This window comes from Hylobates moloch, unplaced genomic scaffold (assembly GCF_009828535.3).
Source record: "Hylobates moloch isolate HMO894 unplaced genomic scaffold, HMol_V3 SCAFFOLD_11, whole genome shotgun sequence".
Taxonomy (NCBI): domain Eukaryota; kingdom Metazoa; phylum Chordata; class Mammalia; order Primates; family Hylobatidae; genus Hylobates; species Hylobates moloch.
The window spans coordinates 44,154,502-44,174,891 of record NW_026652286.1 but is presented as its reverse complement, the minus strand read 5'-3'; the positions used below and the strand labels follow the sequence as shown (position 1 = coordinate 44,174,891).

General features: G+C 47.0%; 1 protein-coding gene and 1 long non-coding RNA gene across 4 annotated transcripts in view; one reads left to right on the top strand and one right to left on the bottom strand.

Moving 5' to 3' along the window:
• LOC116476640 (uncharacterized) overlaps window positions 1–12,592 on the top strand; it is a 54,839-nt gene extending 42,247 nt beyond the window's left edge. The window contains exons 2-3 of one of the 2 annotated variants that reach the window (XR_004250254.2): window positions 7,955–8,151; window positions 12,414–12,592. This is a non-coding gene — a long non-coding RNA (uncharacterized LOC116476640). Of the gene's footprint in view, window positions 1–7,954; window positions 8,152–12,384 lie in introns of both variants that reach the window. The other variant, XR_004250253.2, reaches the window with a different exon arrangement.
• FOLR3 (folate receptor gamma) overlaps window positions 1,657–20,390 on the bottom strand; it is a 23,024-nt gene continuing 4,290 nt past the window's right edge. Inside the window, exons 1-5 of one of the 2 annotated variants that reach the window (XM_032166865.2) lie at window positions 5,751–5,794; window positions 5,399–5,572; window positions 2,399–2,587; window positions 2,067–2,202; window positions 1,657–1,962 (exon numbers count right to left, since the gene is read on the bottom strand). In XM_032166865.2, coding sequence (XP_032022756.1) covers window positions 1,718–1,962; window positions 2,067–2,202; window positions 2,399–2,587; window positions 5,399–5,566 — 738 coding nt within the window. In that variant the 5' untranslated portion in view covers window positions 5,567–5,572; window positions 5,751–5,794 and the 3' untranslated portion in view covers window positions 1,657–1,717. Of the gene's footprint in view, window positions 1,963–2,066; window positions 2,203–2,398; window positions 2,588–5,398; window positions 5,573–5,750; window positions 5,795–7,582; window positions 7,818–20,390 lie in introns of those variants that run through there. The other variant, XM_058446783.1, reaches the window with a different exon arrangement.

Sequence of the window (20,390 nt, the reverse complement as noted above, 5' to 3'; positions counted from 1 at the left end):
TACAGTTGATACCACTGAAAAGTATTGAAAGGTTGGTGAAAGAGCTGTAACAATAAGACATGTTTAAGGTCCATCGGCTACTAGAACATATAGGGGGAAGTGTGCTGATGAAGAGAGTATATCTAGTTCTCCAGTCTCTCCCTACAACATATTTACTAGTTACAAAGGGGAAAGTGTAGTGGAGAAACGTGACAGACACAATCTCAAGATAAAGATCAAAGTTAACGTCACCAGGAATGGGCAAACCCCACACTACGTGCCTCCCATTATGATGCACGGGATAACCATGTAGGGTATTTTTGCCCAAAATGCATAACCTCAATGAATCATGAGGAAACAGACAAACCCAGATGGAGGAGTATTCTACCAAATAACTGGCCTGTGGCTTTCAGCAATGTCAACATCATAAAAGAACCCCATTCCTTCCAATGCCCATCAGTAGGAGACTGAATTCAATGTAATGTACACATAGAATGGATTATTACCTAGTAATTTAACATATCAATAGGTCAATATGGAAAGATCTCAGAACAATGGCAGATGAAAACTGCACTGAGCTGCCCTTTCCCCACCTGTAAGATGAGCAGAAAACCAAAGTTTAATGGCACAGTGGGTTGACAAGGTTGTGGAGAAACAGGCACTGTCTCTCAATCTCTCTTTTTTTTTTTTTTTGAGACAGTGTCTTGCCCTGTTGCCCAGGCTGGAGTGCAGTGGCATGATCATAGCTTACTGTAACCACAGCCTGCTGGGGCTCAAGAGATTCTCTCACCTTAGCCTCCCTAGTAGTTGGGACTACAGGCACACACCACCATGCCCGGCTGATTTTTTTGGTTTTTTGTAGAGTTGGGATTTCACCATGTTACCCAGGCTGATATTGAACTCCTGGGCTCAAGAGATTCTCCTGCCTCCCAAACTGCTGGGATCACAGACATAAGCCATCACACCCAGTGGAGAAAGAGGCACTCTCATACTTTGCTGGTGGGGGAGCCACATTGATACAACCCCCATAAAGTTGTAACTCTCAAAATTATATGTACTCTTGACCCAATAATCCTTTCATTTAAGTATAACATTCCACTAAGTAAAAGACTGTTAATTGCAACATTAGTTGTCATTTTTTTTAAAAAAGCAGGTCAGGCACAGTGACTCATGCCTAGAATCCCAGCACTCTGGGAGGCCAAGGAGGGAGTATTGTCTGGGTGCAGGAGTTCAAGACCAGCCTGGGCAATATAGCAAGATTCCTGTCTTAAATAAATAAATAAATAAATAAATAAATGGAAACAAGGCAAGTGTTCATCGAGACCCTCCTCCCCACCAATATCTCCACCCAGTCCGCATCTAATGAAAGAAGGGAAAAGAAACTCTCTTCCCAACTTGAAGCCGAATAACTCATCGGCTATCTCTGCCCTTCTTCACTCCATCTGGGTCTTTCTCCATGTGTAGTGCCGGTGGGATGAGCTTGGCATGAGGGGGAAGCCAGTGCAGGGGTAAGAGACCCAGACTAAAGGATCAGATACCTGGATTCTAGCTCAACCCCCACACCCTCCTTCCCAGTGAACATTAGGCTAGTTCCAGCCAGATATGGGGCCTGTCAATGGAAAAGATGAGGCAATGTGTCCCTCCAACCCACTCGTCCCGAAATTACAAGACACAAGACACATGTGGATTTGTCTATTAGAATAGGTTGTCGGAAGAACCCCAGAGGACCCTTCTTGGATCAGGAACCAATAATCCCACGAGACGGGGCCCCAGCATTCATGGCCGCAGCATAGAACTTGGCCGCCTCCTCATTGGGGTTGCCCTGGGCTGAGTCAAACCACATCTGGATGCAGCGGCCACTCCCTCGACTATAGTTGCTGACCTTGAAGGAGTGGCTCCAGAGGCCTTCACAAAGGGCAGCTGGAGTGGGGAAGTAGGACTCAAAGGTGCGGCAGAGGGCCCCGGCCGGACACTCATTAATCCCTGAGGGAGCAGAACATAAGACCCTTAGCTTCTGGGCCAGACCGCACCCCTCCCAACCCCAAAGCCCCACTCCCACTCCTCATCTCATCTCCTCCGGCCCTCACCCGAGGTCCAATTCCAGCCTTTCTGCCAGTTGCTTTTGCAGGTGTAGGAGGTGCGACAGTCCTCCCACCAGCGCTCACAGTCCTCTTTGCACAGGGGCACATTCAGGATGCGCTCTTTGCGCCAGCTCTGGTTGACCTGAGTGGGGAGAGATGGAACGCTCCTCTCAGCCATGTAGCTCAGCAGCTTTATCCTTGAAGGGGACCAGAGCTGTGGGAGGGGGTAGGGCGTCTACCACCCTCAGACCCGAATTCCTGGACCAAGCCCTCGCTGCCAGCGACTGGCAGGCTCTGCCCTCTGCTGATGTTACTGTTTGTGGGAACAGCACTCATACCTGCCGGATCCACGGCCCCAGGTTGGGTGAGCACTCATAGAGACAGTTGTCCTGGATAAAGTGGTGCTTGCAGGCAGGCTCCATCTTACCACAGTGATCCCAGTTAAAGTTGTACAGGCGGGAGGTGTCCTTGTGCAGCTCCTGGCTGGTGTTGGCCGTGCAGCAGGCATTCTTCTTCCAGGGACTGCACTGGGTGGGGAAGACACAGGACTAAGTCTCTCCCCACCACAGCCATCTCCTCCTTATTCTGGCTCCTCTGCCCCAGGTAGGTCATCCAGAGGAACACTTCCTGGGGAGGGCCCTTGAGGAGCCCCCGCCTGAGGACAGAGGCAATTACAAAATTGGTGCTTTCCCCCCTATTTATTCATTTATTTATTTGAGACAGGGTCTTGCTCTGTTGACCAGGCTGGAGTGCAGTGGTGTGATCATAGCTCACTGCAGCCTCAACACCCTGGGCTCAAATAATCCTCCCACCTCAGCCTCCTGAGGAGCTGGGATTCAGGCACATGCCACCAAGCCTGGCTAATATAAAATATTTTTGTAGAGATGGGGTCTTACTACGTTGCCTAGGCTGTTCTCAAACTCCTTGGCTCATGTCAGCTTCCCCAAATTCTAAGATTAGAGGCGTGAGCCACCATGCCTACTTAATTTTGGCTTTTAACAGAGGGTAATACAGGGGATATAGGAGATGAGGGAGAGCCACTGTCTGGGAGAGTAATTATTAGTAGTACAGCTCTTAACAGTTTAAAAAGTTATCTCATGTTATTAAACTAACTTTTTTTTGAGACAGAGTTTCGCTCCTGTTGCCCAGGCTGGAGTGCAGTGGTGTGATCTTGGCTCACTGCAACCTCCACCTCCTGTGTTCAAGCAATTATCCTGCCTCAGCCTCCCAAGTAGCTGGGATTACAGGCACGTGCCACCATGCCCAGCTAATTTTGTATTTTTAGTAGAAATGGGGGATCACCATGTTTGCCAGGCTGGTCTCGAACTCCTGACCTCAGGTGATCCACCCTCCTTGGCCTCCCAAAGTGTTGGGATTACAGGCGTGAGCCACCACGTTCAGCCTATTTCATGTTATTCAGCTTATTTATATTATTCATTTTGCATCCAGCCAATATTAACTGTGTGCTTATTATACATCAGGCACTGTGCTAGGTCCTAGGAATGCCACAGTGAGGGAGGGTATGGTTTTAGTGAGTGGGTGGGCTGTGTGTAGACGGGCGACAAAGAACACTTTAGGCATAGAAAACCATAGGTGCAAAGTCCCCGAGGCTTTTGCGCTTTATCCTCTCAACAACCCAGTACAAATTCTTACTCCCATTTTTTCAGAGTTTAAGTAAGCTAAACCCATGGTAAACAGTGAGGTTAAGATTTAAGGAGGCGGGCGGATCACCTGAGGTTAGGAGTTCGAGACCAGCCTGACCAACATAGAGAAACCCCGTCTCTACTAAAAATACCCCAAAAATTAGCCGGGCACAGTGGTAGGTGCCTGTAATCCCAGCTACTCAGGAGGCAGAGGCAGGAGAATCACTTGAATCCAGGATGTGGAGGTTGCGGTGAGCCGAGATCATGCCATTGCATTCCAGCCTGGGCAACAACAGTGAAACTCTGCCTCAAAGAAAAAAAAAAAACTATAACTGAGGACAGGGAGGAGAGGAACCTGGCCCAGGTTGTGGGGGAGGGTAGAGGTCAAGGGGCTTTTCTGGCTCTCCCAGGGTCTGGAGGTCCAGGTGGGGAGACTCTAGATAGATCCTGAGAGTGGTGGGGAACGAAGGAGCTATAGCCTGCACGTGGGTCTGAACCTAGACTTGACTAAATGTGGAAAAGGCAATCCTAGAAAGGTAAATACAAGGCAGGTAAGACAAGCAGAAATGGTGGAGGTTTCTCTTTGGAAGTCACTCTAGGCCAGGACTCAGAAAACCTGAGAAATCATGAGTCAATTGCTTAAAATTTCTGGGCTGAACCCTTGCACCTAGGGTCAAGTGATGGCAGAGGCATGACAGGTCCGAGCACCCAGGAGAAACAATAGGGAAATCCATGGGAGTGGAGCCGGATCTACCCATCTCCCACACCCTGGCCCACGCCCAGTGCCGGCTGACACAGAACATGCTTTCCCGCCGGCCCGACTTCACACTTGCTTTCCCTTGGATGTCCCAACTCTTGGTCTTCCTGCAAGACCCCTTGCACATCATGGGTCTTGGGGTTTGGCAGACATGGGTCTTGCCTGTCAGGGTCAAGGCTTGTTGCTTCCAAAGGAGTTACTGAGTACATGAGAAGAACTCCCTTACTATAGTAGGGGCTCAACAAATATCATCACTCTCATATAGCTCATGGCCCTGAGAATGATAGTCATCTGTCTCTCTCAAAGTCTACATCCACACCAATTCCTGGCAAGGAGGATGTTCTCTAGAAGGTTCTGAAAAGCAAATGAAGTGGTGGGCACAGAGTTTCCATTTCAGTTTTGGAGAATGAAAGAGGTCAGGAGATGGATGGTGGTGACAGTTGCACAACCACATGAGCATACTTAATGCCACTGAACCATACAGTTAAAAATGGCTAAAATGGAAAATGTATGTTATGTATTTGGTTTTTTTTTTTTTAACCCCGATTTTAAAATAAGCAAATGGAATGTTGGGAATGACTCAGATGTCATGGGGCTTCCAGGCTGTCCTCTCTTCGCTTTAACCCACAGATTGTGTCCACGCCACAGTCTCTCCCTGGGCACATCCCCAGCCCTCTGGGAATGTGAACCCTTGTAGGGAGCAGGCCAGGAGACCAGAGGAATGAAATACAGGCACTCTCCTGAGCCTGGAGTTCAAATTGGAGCTCATATTCCCCGAGATGCCTCAGTGGCCTTACCTGTAGCATGGTGGCCCTGGCCGCCCCTCCTCTTCCTTGTCAGCAGCGGCACCCTTGGTTCTGACCACACTGGACCTGCCATTGCTCGTGCCATCACCCTCTGACCTGTGTGCATGCTGTCCTCCACCAGGCTGCCCTCACCTGGCCATACAGCTCGTCCTCGGGGCTGGGCTGTGTCTTGTGGTGCTTGGCGTTCATGCAGACGTTGAGCAGGTCCGTCCTGGCCCGCGCACTCCTGGGCTGGGCACTCCCTGCAGCGATCACCAAAGCCAGAAGCAGCAGCTGCATCATCTGCCAGGCCATGTCCATCTATTCCTGCCAGAGAGCCACAGTCAGAGGTGGACAAGGCCTGAGGAAGAGGCAACAGCCATGTGATTGTGTACTGTCTCCCTCCCAGGCCCAGATCTCTGCTGTCCCCACCCGGTATCCCCTACAGGGCAGCTGAGCCAAGAAATGCTGGGCGTGTAGAGGTGAGAGGGAGCCCTTCCCCTACCTGGAGGCAGGACCTCCACCAACAGTGCTCTAGGTTCAGGCTCTGACACCAGCTTGCTCTGTGATCTTGTAGGGAGCCACCGCCCTTGTGGACTTCCCCTCTTGGATTTCTCCAGTGTTTTATGCAATTCTTTTCAAATTTGCACAAGGAGGAACCACAGGTGGTGGCCTGCTGATGCAGGAGTGAGACTCTAAACAGCCTCAGGCTTCTGCTTCCTCAGCCTGTTCTCTTACCCCAGGGCAGCTGAGGTTTAGATGCCCAGGGAAGCTGAGATGGGGACAGCAAAGGCCATGGAGCTGTCAGCTATTGTTCATGGTCCCGGAGCAGATGCTGCGGGAGGCAAGGGGGTGGGGGCAATCGCACCTCACCCTTCACCCCTCCTGGGTCTTGGGAAATTACCTAGGCAGAGGCAGGCTCAGAGTTTGGGGGAGGCCAACAGGTCAGCGGCAAATGGAGGAGGGGGCTGAGCGAGAACAGTGGGCGCTATCTTGCCTCCCATCTCTCATCCCCACTTTTCCCTCTGTCCTGTTGCAGGGCCTTACCTCCATTCTCAGCCCACCTGGGAAGGTGGAGTCTCTCCCACCTCCCCACCTACTTTATAACCCCATCCTGCCTGCTTGGTTAGACCCTCTGTTAGGGAAGGTGCACAAGGCTTTGTCTAGGAGACAGCTCAATTGTCTTTCAATAAGGACCCAGTTAAATTATGGTACATCTACCCAGTGGAATTTAATGTGGTAACAAAGAAAGAGAAAGCTCCTGATGTACAAATATGGAAAAATCTCCAAGTGCATTGTTAAGTGGAAAAAGAAAGGTGCAAAAAAATGCTATGTAAAAAAAAAAAAATTCTCTGTAAAAAAGGAGTAAGAATGTCTGTGTTGACCGGGCGTGGTGGCTCACGCCTGTAATCCCAGCACTGTGGGAGGCCGAGGCAGGCGGATCACTTGAGGTCAGGAGTTCGACATCAGCCTGGTCAACATGATAAAACCCAATCTCTACTAAAAATACAAAAATTAGCTGGGTGTGGTGGCACACGCCTGTAATCCCAGCTACTCAGGAGGCTGAGACAGGAGAAGCACTTGAACCTGGGAGGAGTTTGCAGTGAGCCAAGATCACGCCACTGCACTCCAGCCTGGATAACAGAACGTGACTCTGTCATTAAAAAAGAAAAGAATATATGTGTTTGCAGGTGAAAATTCTGTGGCAAAGTATGAAAAGAAATTAATAACATGGTCACCTGGCAGAAGAGAACAGGATTAGGCATGAGACTTTTCTCTGTAAACCTTTCCACATTGTTTTGATTTTTGGACCATGTGACTATAAATCTTATTTAAATATATATAGGTATGTGTGTATACATACATAAATATACCAAATATGAAGTGAAAATACTAAGACACAGAATGACTTCTCTGACTTGATAATATGTATGTAAATTTTGATAACACTAGAATGTATACAACGGTACATTTAAGTTAAGGATACTATACATGTGCTTGCAAAAGTAAGAACATGAAGCCACCAAGAGTTCTGGTCCCTGGACATACGTCCAGTAAATTTGATGCAGTTATACCATATATATCCCATTTCTGTGCACGAACGGTAGCATACTGTTCTGTACTTTGCTTTTTTGGGTAGTTTCACTATAAATTTATTCTTTTGACAAAAAAACAAAAACCTCATGAACTCAAGTTATCCACAGTTGCACACTTGAGTATTACTGTACATCTGATAACATAACTAAAGTTATTTCTTTATGCCTTGTAAGGTCTAAACTTAAAACTATTTCATTAGCCGTTATAAAAAAAATTAGTGGGCTGGGTGTGGTGGCTTACACGTGTAATCCCAGTGTTCTGGGAGGCTGAGGTGGATGGATCGCTTGATCCCAGGAGTTTGAGACCACTTGGGCAACATAGGAAGACCTCGTCTGCACACAAAAATTGCCACGTGTGGTGGTGCAAGCCTGTAGTTTCAGCCATTTGGGAGGGTGAGCTGGGAGGATTGCTTGAGCCCTGGAGGTCGAGGCTGCAGTGAGCTGTGATGGCACCACTATACTGTCGGAGTGAGACCCTGTCTCAACAAAAAAAAAAAAAAAAAAGAAGAAGAAGAAAAAAATAAAGAAACAAAGAAAGTTAGGAAAGAGAACTTCATGTTTTCAAGTTAAAAGTGCCTAATCCTTGGTTTGTATTTCTCCAACACTCTTGCAGGCAGCAGAATCACTACTAACCTGGGAAGATGACCGGCACTCCTCCTGTGTTTTGCTTATGTAGTGTGAAGTGATATTTTCCCATTACGATGTTGGGAACATCTCCAATACTGTCATCATTAACTTGGCTAGTAGAGAGCCTCTCCTGAGACAGAGCCTGTGTTTTCAGTCTGGCCTCAGTATCCGGTCCTGCTACAGGTGAGTCTGAGGTGATAAGACCAGTGTCTAGTTATGAAGCCCTTGCCTCCCTAGGGCTCCATTATGGATGAGTCCTGCACCATAATCAGCAGCCCTCTGCCCTCCCTCCATTGCACCCACCTATGACTTTTCTTTTCAATGCCGTCCCCCAACAACCTCTGCCTGTGACTTTTTGAATGTGTTGTGGGGGTCTTTGCAGAAGAATTGCCCAGCTGAGTTTTGCCCAAATTCCTGACTCACAACATCTTGGAATGTAATAAAATAGTTACTATTTCAAGCAACTATGTGTATTTGATTTTTAAACTTTTTGTTTTGAAATAATTTTAGACTTGCAGAAAAACTGCAAAAAATCGTCAAAAGATTTCCCGTATGTTTTTATGCAACTTCCCCAAATGTTGGCATCTTATGTAACCAAAGCCCAGTTCTTAAAAAAATCAGGAAATTAATATTGAGGCAATACTGTTAACTAATCTACAAGCTTTATGCCCTTTACACCAGTTTCCCCACCAATGTCCTTTCTCTGGCCCAGGATTCAGTCCATGATTCCAGGTTGCATGTAGTTGTCATGTCCCCTTAGTCTCCCTCCAATCTGTGACAGTTCCTCAATGTCTGCCTTTGTCTTTTATGACCTTGACACTTTTGGAGAATTACTGTTCAGTTATTTTGCAGAATGTCCCTCAATTTGGGTTTGTCTATACTTTCTTGTAATTAGCTTGAGATTATGCATTTTGGCAAGAAAATTAGAGAAGAGAGGTGCTTTTGTCAGTGCATCATATCAAGGCGTACACGATGAGGGTTGCCACATCTTATTGCTGGTGATTATTGGGTTAAGGAGATTTCCTTACTATATAATTATTAGTTTCCCTTTGTTAGTAATCCTACCTTGTAGGGAGACACTGAGACTATGTGAATATCCTTTTCATGTTTTCATCCACTTAGTTTAACACTGTCTGCAGCAATACACCACAAAATTATGGAATGATTTGTTATGCAGCAACAGACAACTAGTAAACCCATGAGAGTTAGTATTGTATTTCTTAAACTCTGAGGAAACAATTTGGCTTATAACCTTAGTTTAGCCACACAGCAGTTACTCTTTCTACAACAAAACTCCCAGGAAAAACAGAGTACTTATCACATTAATCTTTAAATGAAATCAATTATAAAAGTGAGTAGTTATAGCTTGTAATCCCAGCACTTTGGGAGGCCGAGGCGGGCGGATCACGAGGTCAGGAGATCGAGACCACGGTGAAACCCCGTCTCTACTAAAAATACAAAAAAAAATTAGCCGGGCGTGGTGGCGGGTGCCTGTAGTCCCGGCTACTCGGAGAGGCTGAGACAGGAGAATGGCGTGAACCCGGGAGGCGGAGCTTGCAGTGAGCCGAGATCGCGCCACTGCACTCCAGCCTGGGCGACAGAGCGAGACTCCGTCTAAAAAAAAAAAAAAAAAAAAAAAGTGAGTAGTTATAATAGTCAAACTTACTTTACCCTCTGTGAATATTCTGCATGATGGATTTGAGACAGTGGACTGAATAATTGCTCAGGAAATCAGCACTACCTCAGTTACTTTCTGATGCGTCCTTATGGTACAGTAAACAGGAGATTTCATAGACAGAAATACTGGCTCTTCAAGGCTTCTTCAATCATGAGAATGTTTCTGAGAAGCTTCTGAGCAAATACTTCTATGGGAGCTGATCACAGATCTGAGGTCTTTGTACTTCATAATTATTCTGTCAATCACAGTCATATTAATTCCTCCTCTGAACATGTATCAATAGCATTACACCCACAGGGTCCAAAAAGAAAAAGGTATGTCCTCAACCAATGAATTTCTGATATTATAGACTTCATAAAATTCATGCCTTCCAATCCCAGGCTCCACTATTGTGGCCAAGGCCAGGTCTGGCTGAGTTGCCAATGGTGCTAAAGACTCTACTAAAGATTCTGGTGAATGCCAAGGCCAGCCTTCATCCAAGTGACCAGAATATCTTTAATGAATGTCTGGTTTTCAGTAGCCTCTAGATAAAAGGCACACTGATTTGCTACACCTACAACTATAGCCATTGCCTTTTTGCTCGTTGTTTTGACCTGAAACTTAATCATGGGCGTGGCCTCTCTTTAAGGCTTTCTATCTCAGGTACCAAAGATGATGGCAAGAACAAAGTGCCTGTCCACTACATCAAAGATCAGATGGTTATCCGAGTCCAGCATCTAGATGCACTGAGCCCCCAGGGAGTCCAGGCAACTGTTGAGGGTAGATGGGCCAATCTTTATTTTACCTTATTTTTTATTTTTTGGAGACAGGGTCTCACTCTGTCACCCCAGCTGGAGTGCAGTGGCACCATCATGGCTCACTGCAGCCTCAACCTCCCTGAGTATCTGGGACTATAGGCACGCACCACCATGCCCAGCTAATTTTTGTATTTTTGTAGAGAGGAGGTTTTGCCATGTTGCCCAGGCTGGTCTTCAACTCTTGGGCTCAAACAATCCTCCAACCTAGGCCTCCCAAAATACTGGGACTACAGGAGTGAGCCACCACGCCCGGCCAAGATGGGCCAATCTTGAGTCTTGCCCAAATTCTTGGGCAAAATCTCACAAAATCTTGAAGTATAATTAAACTCACAAAAATCTTGAAGTATAATTAAATAAGTATTGTGTTTTTGTTTTGTTTTGTTTTGTTTTGAGACAGAGTCTTGCTCTGTCCCCCAGGCTGGAGTGCATTGGTGCGATCTCAGCTCACTGCAGCCTCCGCCTTCCGGGTTCCAGTGATTCTCCTGCCTCAGCCTCCTGAGTAGCTGGGATTATAGGCACATGCCACTATGCCCGGCTAATTTCTGTAGTTTTAGTAGACACGGGGATTCACCATGCTGGCCAGGCTGGTCTTGAACTCCCGACCTCAGGTTATTGGCCCGCTTCGGCCTCCCAAATTGCTAGGATTACAGGCATGAGCCACTGTGCCCAGCCTAATTGGTATTTTTTTTTTTTTTTGAGACGGAGTCTTGCTCTGTCACCCAGGCTGGAGTGCAGTGGCGCGATCTCAGCTCACTGCAAGCTCCGCCTCCCGGGTTCACGCCATTCGCCTGCCTCAGCCTCTCCGAGTAGCTGGGACTACAGGCGCCCACCACCACGCCCGGCTAATTTTTTGTATTTTTAGTAGAGACAGGGTTTCACTGTGGTCTCGATCTCCTGACCTCGTGATCCGCCCACCTCGGCCTCCCAAAGTGCTGGGATTACAAGCGTGAGCCACCGCGCCCGGCCCTAATTGGTATTGTTTTAAGCCACCAAGTTTATTTGATTTTCTTTTAAAAGAAATGAGGACTGTTGAGAGAAAAATTATGTCTCAAAATTTATCATACACTTGTCATTAAATTCTAGTGTCAGTTGTTTTTAAGCTTTTGCCTACATTTTAGATTAATCTTGCTTATTCCTGTGAACCAACTAGTGATCTCTGGCTGTAGCTCAGAAGAAATAGAAGGGATGGGTAATGTAAAAATATGAATCAATATTCTAGTTCTGGGCAATTATCCTGCAGGTGATAGGAGTAAATAGGATGTGGTGCCCATAATCTGGAGGTTTTTTTGGGAAAATGAAACCAAGGGAGCAAACCAAAGCCAAATCAATCTTAGCAGGCATAACTATAGCCACCAGTTATCTTGGCATGTCAGCAGACTTGGGATTTTTGAGCTGTCTTTACCCCCTTGTTGTTCCATTTTGATACACGTCATCTAATAACCCAAATTGTTTCTTCTCACTTAGAGGCCATCAAACTCTGAACAGAGCCTTTAATGATGGCTCCCTTTAACCTGGGACCCTTAGATAGGCCTCTGAGGGAGCTCTGATTGCTATTTGCCCAAAACAGTGTCCCCTGTCAGCAGGAAGTAGTTAAGATTGTCTTTGTCCCTATTCTAACAACAGGTAGTTGTACCTCTTCAGAGGGGGAAATGAGAGGGACAGGAGGCAGCCAAATGCCTAGGCAAATAGGGACTGGTCCCTGGTGAAACCCCACCTCCAAGCCAAAGCCAGTTTAAAGCCTGAAAGCCAAGCTACAAGCTAAATCCTCAGACCAGATTGAAGACTTGTCTTCCCATCTGTTGTGCTTTCCTCTGACTGATCCCCACCCTTCACCTATTTTACATATACTTACCCTTTCCTAATTGGTTTTCTACACTGTCATGCCCATATTTGAGTGATGTCTTTACTTTAATCTGTTTTGCATACTCACAAACCAATCAGCATGCACTCCCCATCCTGTGCATATAAAGGCCCCAGACTCAGTCAGTAGATGGGAAGATGGCCAGACTTCAAGGAGACAACCGGACTTTGAGGAAGAGATGGCTGGACTACAGAAGAGACGGCCTGACTTCGGGGGAAGATGACTGGCCCTTCCTGTTTCCTCTCCAGCTCCCCTTTCTGCTGACAGCTGTTTTCATTGCTTAATGAAATCCTCCACCTTCATCATTCTTCAATTGTCTGCACAACCTCATTCTTCTTGGACACTGGCCAAGGGCTCGGGACCCACCAAGTGTGGGTACCCAGAAAGGCTGTCACACTGGCTTTTTGCTCTTGCTGGCAGAGGGCAACCACCCCATGAGACGAGACAAGGGGCCAACTGAGCTGCTAACACACCACCGTCCATGGACAGTAGAACTAGGAGAGCACTGTAATACCCTGGGGCTTTGGGGTCATGGGCACCCCCACCTGGGCATTGCCACAGGCCCCACATGGAGATTTCTCCTGCCAGTGCCCAGAGCAGCCGGCTGGATCTTGCCCTTGCTCGCTTGCACCTAGACTGGCCGAGGGCCCTGCGTGGAGCTTGCTGCTGACAGCACCTGGAACAGCCAACCAGATCCTGCACTCACTCACTCATGTGCTCCCTCCTGCAAGGGATTGAGCGTGGTGGACTGAATAAACAGGGCACCCCTCTTGTGAGTCCAGTGAAGGGTCCAAGAAAAAGTCCTGCATCAGAAGCACCCAGGAAATGGAAGGGAACAGTGGGGCACTGGAACACGGGTTGGGGGACAGCCAGGCCCTGGGGCTATAACTGCTGGTGACAAGATTGTGAGAATTTGGGTGCTAGGGTAGTCAGGCAGGCAGGACGCAACCCTCTGGCCTCCACCCAATATTCCTGCCTCGGGTAGAACTCCACAGAGGAAGGGTGACAGGGAGGACAGGGCATGACCAATGCTCTTATTTTCCTAAACTGAGGCCCACATGGGAGAGAGATGGTACCTGTGTCCATGTCCTAATCTCTGGAATGTACGAATGTTACTTTATATGGCAAAAGAACTTAGCAAATGTGATTAAGAAATGGGTCTTGAGATGGGGAGATGATCCTGGATTTTCTGAACGGGCTTGAGGTAATCCTGATGCGAGGGAGGCAGGAGCTCAGAGAGAGTAGTAGGACACATAAAGGTGGAAACAAGAGGTTAGAGGGACGCAAGTAAGGGGGGCCACCAGCCCAGGCATGCAGGTGGCTTCTGGAAGCTGGAAAAGGCAAGGAAATTGATTGTTCTTGGAAGCTTCCACAAGGAATATAGTGCTGCTGACACTTTGATTTATGGCTTCTGACCTCCAGAATTGAAAGAGAACAAATCTGTGTGGTTTAAGCCAACAAGTTTGTAGTAATTTGTTATAGCAGCTATAGGAAATGAATACAGAGCCAAGGTCCCCAGAGGATGGGTAATAGACCTTGGGCTGGATTAGAATCCAGTCAGTCAGCTCCCCCAGTTGGAGCCTCCTTTCTCCCTCAGTACTTAGATCAAGGCCTCTAGATAAGGTCACTGAGCAGTTCCTTGGGTCAGAAGCTGAACCCTATCACATGTATTGTTTCATTTGACCCTGACAAGAACCCTGTGGGGCTGATAGTGCCCCTACATTGCACATGGGGAAACTGAGGTTTGAAGGTGTGAAAGGAAAATAAATCTTAGGGCCCCAAAATTACTAAGGGCAAGTCAATTACTACGGGAAAAGTCAATTACTAAGACCAAGTCAATTACTAACGGAATAGTCAAGCTGAGAACTGCTTAGGGCAAACCTACCTCACATTCTATTCCAAGAAAAATAGCTACTAAGATTAAAAAGAAAAAAAACTACAAACCTTCCTCATAATTTTTAGACAAAGGATAGACAGAACTCAAAGTCATCTCTCTGCTCACTGAGATAAAAGCATATCATATCTGATTGCTTCCTTTGGAAAGGCTAATCAGAAACTCAAAAGAATGCAAATGGTTGTCTCTTAACTACCTATGACCAGAAGAGCCCCACTCCCACTTCAAGTTGTTCCACTTTTCCAAACTGAAACAATGTACACCTTACATATATTGATTGATGTCTCATGTCTCCTTAAAATATATAAAACCATGCTGTGCCCCAACCACCTTGGGCACATGTTGTCAGGACCCCCTGAGGCTGTGTCATGGGTGCATGCTCAGCCGTGGCAAAACAAACTTCCTAAATTGGTTGAGATTTGTCTCAGATACTCTTTGGTTTACAAAGGTGAACAGCCTTGGTCAAGGTCAGAGCACGCAATGAGGAATCAATGAGCTGGGCCCCAGATTCAAGTCCTCTGCTCTTCCCTACACACTACAGACACTGTATATGTCCAGTAGATACATTTTGGTGTCTCATTCATTCATTCAACAGATACTTGCTGAATATCTACTGATGCCCAGGTACTGTGCTGGGTGCTGAGCATATGCTGGTGAACACTTGTGATGCCCAGAGATGAGGAAGAGAGGCACAATTTAAACGAATAAGCACACAATTAGATGTATAGTTAAAATAGGTGGTATTTGTTCAGCCATTTTTATAGCAGTACTGTTTGCAATAGCCCAAAAGTGGAAACAATCCAAATGTTTATCGAAAGATGAATGGATATGCAACATGTGATATGTACAAATGACTATTACCCAGCCTTAAAAAGGAGGAAAATTCTGACACATGCAACAACAGCTTCGTAGATGAACCTTGAAGACATTATGCTAAGTGAAATAAGCCAATTATAAAAAGAAAAACACTGTATGATTCCATTTAAGGTAACTGGAGTAGTCAAAATTCATAGAGACTAAGTAGAATGGTGGGTGCCAGGGGCTTGGGGAGGCTGGGTGGCGAGCTACTGTTTAATTACAGAGTTTCAGCTGGGAAAGATGAGAGTTCTGGGGAATGGATGTAGTGATGGTTACACACAATGTGAATGTACTTAATGCCACTGAACTGTACATTTAAAAATGGCTAAAATTGGCCAGGCGCAGTGGCTCATGCCTGTAATCCCAGCACTCTGGGAGGCTGAGGTGGGCAGATCACCTGAGGTCTGGAGTTTGAGACCAGCCCAACCAACATGGAGAAACCCCGTCTCTACTAAAAATACAAAATTAGCCAGGCCATGGTGGCACCTGCCTGTAGTAATCCCAGCTACTTGGGAAGCTGAGGTGGGAGAATCACTTGAATCCGGGAGGTAGAGGTTGTGGTGAGCCAAGATCGCGCCATTGCACTCCAGCCTGGGCAACAAGAGCAAAACTCAGTGTCCAAAAAAAAAAAGTGAAAATTGTAAATTTTTTGTTATATATATTTTACCATACATTATATATATATACATATAAAATATATATTTTTATATATATATACACACATATACACACACACATAAGTGTGTGTGTGAGTGTATGTATTAGGTGAGGTGCTATGAGAAAAAGAGAAGATGCTGTGGAAGAGTGCTCCTTGCACCAGAGCTAATCTGGTTTGGGGCTGCAGGGGGACCTCTCTGAGACCAAAATGGAGGGAGCTGACCCAATAAAGAAGGAGGACAGCGGCCCAGGCAGTGGGAGCATTGTGCAAAGGCCCTGAGGCAGAACATGTTTTAGTGGGTCTGAAGATCTGCAAAAACTGTTGGGGTGTGGTTGGGGTGCAGAAAGCAAAAAGGTTGGCTCTAGATGAGGGTGGACAGGAAGGCAGGGCCAGATCTTGCCTGGCAAGGACTTCAACTCACAGGCTAAAAGCAATGGGAAGCCAGGGAAAGGTTTTAGGCAGCCATGTATGGTTCGAAGTGGTGTGGCAGGAAGCTAGCCAGTTATTGCAGTAGCCCAGGCGATAGATGGCTCTGGACTGGAGTGGGGCATGGAGATGGGGATATGTGGCACTGGGGTGGGAGTGGCGGGGAGGTGTCAGAGAACCAGTTACCGAATTTCCAGCTGCACTGCAGTGTGGGAAGTTTGACTGGAGGCTCCCCTGAACCCATTCTCCAAAATGGTGCCTAATCTACGAGTTGTTTTTTTTAATTGTAACAACATACATATAATAAAAATTATCATTTTAACAATTTTTACATGTCCAGTTCAGTACACTCACATTAAGTACATTCACATTGTTGTGAATCCATCCAGAACTCTTTTTTTTTTTTTTTTTTAGACAGAGTCTTGCTCTGTCACCCAGGCTGGAGTGCAATGGGACCATCTTGTCTCACTGCAACCTCTACCTCCTGGGGTCAAACAATCCTCCCACCTCAGCCTCCCAAGTAGCTGGGACCACAGACATGCACCACTATACCTGGCTAATTTTTTTTACTTTTGGTAGAGATGGAGTTTTGCCATGTTGCCCAAGCTGGTCTTGAGCTCCTGTGCTCGAGTAATCCTCCCACCTCGGCCTCCCAAAATGGTGGGATTACAGGCATAAGCCACCACTATCAGGCTCATCCAGAATGCTTTTCATATTCCCCAGTTGAAACTGTATCCATTAAATACAATCCTCCCTCAACAGATGTAGGAGATTGGTTCCAGGAGGCCCCCATACCCAAATCCACACATACTGTCCCACCCTTCGTATATGTGGGTTTCGCATCCTCTGAATACTGTATTTTTAATCTGTGATTGATTGAAAAAATCCACATATTAGTGGACCCATGCAGTTCAAACCTGTGTTGTTCATGGTCAATGGTAATAACTCTTTTTTTTTTTTTTTTTTTTGAGATGGAGTCTCGCTTTGTCGCCCAGGCTGGAGTGCAGTGGGTGATCTCGGCTCACTGCAAGCTCCACCTCCCGGGTTCACGCCATTCTCCTGCCTCAGCCTCCTGAGTAGCTGGGACTACAGGCGCCCGCCACCGCGCCCAGCTAATTTTTTGTATTTTTAGTACAGACGGGGTTTCAGTGTGGTCTCGATCTCCTGACCTCGTGATCTGCCCACCTCGGCCTCCCAAAGTGCTAGGATTACAGGCGTGAGCCACTGTGCCCGGCTGGTCAACGGTAATAACTCTTTAAGTAGAAACAGAATATCTGTAAAAACAAAAAATACCAAAACAGTAATAACTCCCTACTCCCCAGCCCCTGGCAACCCCCATCCTATTTTCTGTCTCTGAATTTGACTTCTCCAGGAACCTCAGAAAAGTGGAATCCTACAGTATTTGTCCTTTCGTGACTGGCTTATTTCATTTAGTATAGTCTTTGAGGTTCATACATGTATTTGCAACAGTGTTTAGGACAAAATGTTGTTGTAAAGGTTGCTAAAAGTATGATGTAAAGACTGAGAGGAGGCCAGGCGCAGTGGCTCACGCTTGTAATCCCAGCACTTTGGGAGGCCGAGGCGGGTGGATCACGAGGTCAGGAGATCGAGACCACGGTGAAACCCTGTCTCTACTAAAAATACAAAAAATTAGCCGGGCGTGGTGGCGGGCGCCTGTAGTCCCAGCTACTCGGAGAGGCTGAGGCAGGAGAATGGCGTGAACCCGGGAGGTGGAGCTTGCAGTGAGCCGAGATCGCGCCACTGCACTCCAGCCTGGGTGACAGAGCGAGACTCCGTCTCAAAAAAAAAAAATGACTGAGAGGAAGCAGAGCAAAGTTAAGACTGAGAAATGTGGGCAAAGTTTCTCCACACCAGCCAAGGAGCAGGCCTTACCACCCCACCCCGCAGCACACACCTGAAGCTTCATTTCTCCCCAGCACCCGCTTAGGGCCAGCTGATGTTCCTGGGTCTCCCTGCCTGTGTCTGCCTGAGTGTGTATGACTGTGGTTGTCTATCGGGTGGGAGGATATACGTGTGTACCTGTGCATTTGTTTTCTATTGGTGCCATAACAAACTACCACAAGCTAAGTGGCTTAAAACAACACAAATTAATTAATTGATTGATTTTTGAGACAAGGTCTCGCTCTGTTGCCTAGGCTGGTCCCAAACTTCTGGATTCAAGCGATCCTCCTGAAGCAGGGGAAGAGGGAAAATATAGCAGGAGAATAGCAAAGGGGATTAAAATTTGGATCAAGGGCAGAATGAATAAAAGCAGGGAGCAGAAGCCAGGTGAAGGGGCAGGTGAGCAAGAAGCAAGATAAGAAGCAGAACAGCCAAAACAAAAGTGAGAAAGAAGCCCCCATGTAGGCTAAATCTGGACCAAACCTGTTGGGGGCAGCTCCTCAGAGATGGGCATGCACATTAAAGAGAAAAAGTATCCTTAAAATGACCCCGTATGGTAATTAATTCATTGAAGCTCAAGCATATGGACTGCAAATCACTCATGTACTTAAAATTATGGGATGGAGGTGACACACAAGGGCCAAAGTAACTAAGCAACACATCTATCAGTCAAAAAGGCAGACACTGGCTAAAGATTAAGCAGCCTTGGGAAGAGAAGAAACACACACACACACACACACACACACACACACACAAAGACCCAGAGTACACAAAACTAATGTTGATCTCATCTGCCAGAGGTCAGTCCACTCTCCCCCTCCGAGAGTGTAATACTGTGCTTAATATCTGTGTGTGACTGGTCCAGTTCTTTGTTCAGGACACCAAGAGCCTGAAATTACAGAGCACTATCCAGTAACACACCTACCACAGCCTCCTGAGTAGCTGGGACTACAGGAATGTGCCACTGTGCCCAGCAAACAACACAAGCTTATTAACTTACAGTTCTGTAGGTTACAAGTGTAACATGGGTCTCAGTTTAGGGTGTCAGGGGCCGGGTGCCGCAGCTCACGCCTGTAATCCCAGCACTTTGGGAGGCTGAGGCAGGCGGATCACCTGAGGTCAGGGGTTCGAGACCAGCCTGACCAACATGGCAAAACCCCGTCTCTACTAAAAATACAAAAATTAGCTGGGCGTAGTGGTGGGCGCCTGTAATCCCAACTACTCGGGAGGCTGAGGCAGGAGAATCGCTTGAACCTGGGCGGCAGAGGTTGCAGTGAGCCGAGATCCCACTATTGCACTCCAGCCTGGGGGACAGAGCGAGACTCTGTCTCAAAAAAATAAAAAAATTAAAAAAAAATTAGGGTGTCAGCAGGTCTTTGTTCCTTTCTGGAGGTTCAAGGGGAGAATCCGTTTCCTTGCCTTTTCCAGCTTCGAGAGGGCACCTGTGTTCCTTGGCTCATGGCCCCTTCCTTCATCCTCAAAGTCAGCAATGTAAAATCTCTCTGATGCTTCTTCCTTGTCACGTCTTGTTTTCTGACCACAGCTGGGAAAGCTTATCTGATTTTAAGGATTCGTGTAAATAGATTGGGCCCACCTGGATAATCACCCCATGTGAACGTCCTTAACCTTAATCACATCTACAAAGTCCCTTTTGCCAGGTAAGATAGACACCATAGGATTAGGACATGGGTATCTCCGGGGAGCCTTCATTCTGCCTACCACGTTTGCATGAAAGTGAAGGGGTGTGTGTATGTGTGTGTGTGTGTGTGTGTGTAGGTCTGTGTCTCCTCAGCCTTCGCCTCCAATGCAGAGGGCCTCTCTTCAAACTTTGCGTCTATTTTGCTATAGTCAGAGTAAGGAAACCTTAGCCCATTAAACCTTAGTGAAGAAACCTTATCATATATTTGTGGTAAGCAAATGTATGCAAAACCATCATGCAAATAGGGACCTGGCTGGAGCACTTCTCCTGGGGCTGGCTTTCTAGGGAACTGGAAGATAATTCACAGAGATCCCTTCCAACACATCTATCCATCCCAAACTCAGAGTCAGGTCCAGGCAGGCCACAATGATGGGAAATAAATGAGGTGTTGAGTGACCATGAGGCAGAACAAGCCTTATACTCCACACTAAGGTGCACTCCCTCAGCTAGCCCACCCAGTGGAGCTCTCCAGCCCCTCCCACCCGACCAGCCTGCCCTCCACACACCACGCTCTCCTGCCTGGGCATTCTCTTCATTCCTTCCAACCACAGCCCCTGCCTAAGGAGGCCTCTCACACCTGGGAGGTTTCCTCTTTCCTCCTCTCTGACTCGAACTATGAAGCATCCTTCAAGACCCAGAAGAAGTCTCC